At 47.2% G+C, this 4,602-nt stretch overlaps 1 protein-coding gene across 1 annotated transcript; it reads left to right on the top strand.

The window, feature by feature from the left end:
• The first annotated feature begins 1,848 nt into the window (after nucleotides 1–1,848).
• Nucleotides 1,849–2,844, top strand: LOC128833275 (olfactory receptor 52R1-like). The gene has a single exon (XM_054021240.1). It carries the CDS (start codon nucleotides 1,897–1,899, stop codon nucleotides 2,842–2,844), a length of 948 nt encoding a protein of 315 aa, XP_053877215.1. The 5' UTR covers nucleotides 1,849–1,896.
• The last annotated feature ends 1,758 nt before the right edge of the window (nucleotides 2,845–4,602 follow it).

Raw genomic sequence — 4,602 nt, 5'->3', positions numbered from 1 at the left:
CAGTTAGCCAGTTCTTGTCCATTTAATGTGTTCTCTAGTGATATTGTAGAGTCTTCATTTTTTTTATCTGAATGTTTTCTCCTACTAAATCAAATGCCTTAGAAAAATCAAAGTCTATTGCACCTGCATAGTTCACTTGCCCAACCAAACATGTACTCTAATGAAGGGATGAAATTGAGTGCGTTTGACAAGAGCTGTTTTCCATAAACCATGTCGTAGACTGGCATTAATTATATTCCTAGACTTTTTGTTAACTAATCCCAGACCAGCTTTTCCATTGTTTCCTAACCTTGTCAAATCTTTTTTTAAACTTTCAATTTATTTTCAAATAGTTTACGTTAAACACAGAGCTGGCCTGTATTTGCCCTTTTTTTCTGTTTTGGCTCTGCTGCTGCCTGGCAGCTCGTAACTCTGGTGTTCGTAATTCTAAGGTTCTACTGTAGATGCTCTTTAATACTTAGTCCTTCCTTGAGTGCAGGGGACTGGACTAGATGATCTGAAGAGGTCCCTTCCAGTTCTATGATTCTATCCTCCCAGACTGTTAATGAACTGGAAAGTATTTCATCACCTCATGTGATATGAGTAACTCATACTGCTTCTTTCCAAATTGAGAGGAAAACTATTTCTTCAACACATTTATCTTTTCTGCAACAATAAAAAGTTTTCTTTCTTGCTCTAGGAATTGGCCTAAAACTTTTCTAGGATTTCTTTTGTTCTTAATTTACTTAAAAAGAACCTTTTTGTCATCCTTAGCCTCACCAAGCATTGATTCTTCCCTGCACTAAGTGTCTATACATATTACTGGTTGGGAACTGTTCTCTGATTTTTCCATTTAAATGTAATCAGTCATATTCTTCATTTTGTTCTCCTCTATCATATATTTTACTCTTCTCTAAACTAAACACTCCCAGACTTTTCAGTCTCACCGCATATGACAGCCTCCCCCATTCTCATAGCCTGTTTCGGAAATCCCCTTTTCTATCTGCTATATTCTTTATAGAGACTGGGACTATGGCTACACTGGTGCTTTACAGCACTGCAACTTTCTCGCTCAGGGGTGTGAAAAAGCCAATCCCCTTGTGTAGGTGGAGTATCTGCAGCACTGGGAGAGCTCTCTCCCAGCGCTGGCACGTGACTACACTCGCACTTCAAAGCGCTGCCGCAGGAGCGCTCCCGCGGCAGTACTTTGAAGTTTCGAGTGTAGCCACGGCCAAAGTGACAAAAACTGAGCTCATATCCAGAGCGGAAAACTCTCCATCCCATTCCTTAGGGATCCGAACATTGCCATTGTTTTGGCCACTGCTGTGAATGAACAGGTGTTTCCGTGGAGCAGCTATTAATGCCTCCCAGGTCTTTTCCCTGAATGATGTTCTTGTTGGCATGTTTCCCCCTTGCACATGTCTTGGCAAAGGTTTCGTTTTTTTCCCACTCTCCGATTTTGAGCTACCGGGTGAATTGGGAACGCCCTATAGCATGGTTCGCTAGCCTTGGTTTCATTTCATTAAGGAACAAAGGAATAGTCAGTATCCACACTGGTGGTTCCTGCTGGTGCCTATTAAGGTTTCCCACACTACAAAGTGAAGGAATTATTAACGCATAGAGCACCATAAAACATGGAATTGGCATTACTAGGGTCAGTTGTTCATAATTCATTTCTCTGAATAATGAAAATATAATTTTTTCAAAGTGTGAAGAGCGACCAATTTGCTTCACCCATGAGAACAGCCTCCAGGAGTGCATGTAGTGCCTCATATGAACTTTGTCTTTCCATCCAGGTATTTGTATTCTAACCATCAGCCTAGGTCTTGGGCATGTACAGGAAGCCAGGGGAACATATGGTACATTCAGGAGTTGGACACCTTCTGCCTCAGAGTTGGACACCTTCTCCCCTACTCCATGTCAGATTCCAACACAACTGACTTCACCAACCCCTCCACCTTCATACTGGTGGGCATTCCTGGCCTGGAGGCAGCCCATATCTGGATCTCTATCCCATTCTGTGCCATGTACGTCATAGCCATCTTGGGGAACTCCACCATCCTGTTCATCGTGAAGAAGGAGCCAAGCCTCCATGAACCTATGTACTATTTCCTCTGCATGCTGGCCATCACCGACCTGGTCTTGTCTACGTCCGTCATGCCCAAAACGCTGAGCATCTTCTGGTTCAATTCCAGGGAGATCAATTTCAGTGCCTGCCTCACCCAGTTGTACTTCCTTCACTGCTTCTCAGTGATGGAGTCTGGGATCTTCGTGGCCATGGCTTTGGATCGCTACGTGGCCATCTGCCATCCCCTGAGACATTCCACCATCCTGACAAACCCTGTGGTGGCCAAGATCGGTCTTGCTGTGGTGCTGCGCGGTGGCATGCTCGTAATGCCCCATCCCTTCCTGGCAAGGCAGTGGCCATATTGCAGAAACAACATCATCCTGCACTCGTACTGTGAGCACATGGCCGTGGTGAAGCTGGCCTGCGCTGACATCCGCATGAGTAGTTATTATAGCCTCTTTGTGATATTCTCTGTGATTGGTCTGGATGTGTTTTTTATCACTTTTTCCTATATCAATATCCTTTGGGCCATCTTCAGAATCCCCACAAAGGATGCGCGGCTCAAGACTTTTGCGACCTGTGGGTCCCACCTCTGTATCATCTTAGCCTTTTACATTCCAGGACTCTTCTCCTTCCTCATGTACCGATTTGGTCACAATGTGGCCCTGCATTTCCACATTCTTATGGCCAACGTGTACCTCCTGCTGCCCCCCATGCTAAACCCCATCATCTATGGAGTGAGGACCAAACAGATTCGGGACAGATTGATCTGGCTCTTTGCTCATAAAGGGATGTAAAGTTTTCTCCTGGTCCTCTGGCTCTCAGACCAAGCTCCGTGCAGAGCTGGCTGACGACGTGGTGCCGGACCCTTTTCCCCGAATCACTGATTGAGCTGTCAAGGAGACATTAAACCCTTTCCTGACCTTACTGTCATGTGTCAGCGTGACAAACTGGGGACTCTGTCTGTGTACAACTCATTAACTCATAAGGTTGCCATCTTTCTAATTGCTGGTCATTGGACTTCTCAGGCCCCACCCCTGCCCTGCCTCTTCCCTCAACCTAGGGAGGCTGTGGAATCTCCATCTCTGGAGATATTTAAGAGTAGGTTAGATAAATGTCTATCAGAGATGGTCTAGACAGTATTTGGTCCTGCCATGAGGGCAGGAGACTGGACTCGATGACCTCTCGAGGTCCCTTCCAGTCCTAGAATCTATGAATCTATGAATCAAGGCCCTGCCTTCTTCTCCTCCTATTCCCCCAAGGCCCCAACCCTGTTGCTTGCTACTCTCCTCCCCCCCATCAGTCTGTAGGTCATCTCCCCCTTCCTCCCCCACACCAGCTGGACTCCCTCTTCTCCAGAACAGGGACAGGAGCTGCTGCAGCCTGACCAAGAGCCTCCAATGAGTGCAGTGCTGGGGCCGACAGGGCAATCAGAAGCAGAGAGGTAAGTCAGGAAACTGTTTAAAAACAGCTGAGGTTTGGGAGCAGCATTCCGAGGCAGGTGGTCAAGACTGTGCCTCATACAGCTTCTGAACCCTAAGGCTCAACTACAAAGTCCCGAGGGAAGAGCTCCATTTTGTTCCTGCCAGCTGGGAGCTTCGAGCAGGCAGAGCCCTGCAATGGGTATGGGCAGGGAGCCTTGTGCCCTGAGCCAGGCCTCTGGGGAAGGACAAGGGATCAGCTGTGAAGCTGGGTGGACAACAGCTGAGAGAGGCAGAAGGATAAGTCCCTGTGTTAGCTGAGAAGGCGGGATGCTGGGCAGAGGCCGGGGTGGCTTCGGTGGCTCACAGGGAGGGAGAAACAGCACATCTTCATTAGCCAGCTATTTACACAAGTACATGGCACCTTATCTGGAGCTACAGGGCACCCATTGCCCAAGAACTGAAGCTGAAATGTGAAGCTGAGTCTCATGTATGCTCTGCATGATGCTTTTGATCACAACGTCTAGAATCTCCTTAGCTAGTCTGCTAGGCAGCGTTCTCCCCATGTTATGAACAGCCTGAGCCACACAGCGGTAAAGTTATTTACCCAGGGCAACACAAGTAGTCAGTGGCAGAGCTGAGAAAAGGGAGTTCTTACCCCGGAGGACCATTACTCTGACCATGAATGGGCATTGCTTCTCTGGGCTCTATTAGATGCAGTGAGTCTATTTGTGTGTTGTGATCAGTGGAGTTGCCGTCCTTCTTAATCAGGAGTTTATTAAAGAAACAGTTACAAACAACAGCCACAAAACCAGGTTTCCACACAGCTGTTTTCAGCCTTGTCTTGGTGATTTCCCAAGGACCACATGCTGCCAGGATCTCTGCACTGTGCATAGAGCCCAAGGATGTGCTGCAAGGAACTAAATCAGTGCAGCACATGATTCTATGGTCCTGAGTAAGGGCTTTGGGTAGCAGCACACTAGAAATAATAAATAATCCTCTCCATTTAATGCATGGAGAAGCTCTGGCTCAGAGTGAGGAACTGACATGCCCGAAGTCACCCCAAGAATCCATGGGAGAGTTGAGAGTCTTCGCTCCCAGCTCACTGGTCTCTGCTGACACTTTATCTCTAGT

The sequence above is a fragment of the Malaclemys terrapin genome, chromosome 1 (assembly GCF_027887155.1).
Source record: "Malaclemys terrapin pileata isolate rMalTer1 chromosome 1, rMalTer1.hap1, whole genome shotgun sequence".
NCBI classification, from domain to species: Eukaryota; Metazoa; Chordata; order Testudines; family Emydidae; genus Malaclemys; species Malaclemys terrapin.
Note: the sequence above shows the minus strand (reverse complement) of the source record. Positions and strands in the feature narration are given on the sequence as shown.

Bases quoted from the DNA above. Each gene is read 5' to 3' on its own strand.
- LOC128833275 (XM_054021240.1), top strand. From the start codon at position 1,897: ATGTCAGATTCCAACACAACTGACTTCACCAACCCCTCCACCTTCATA.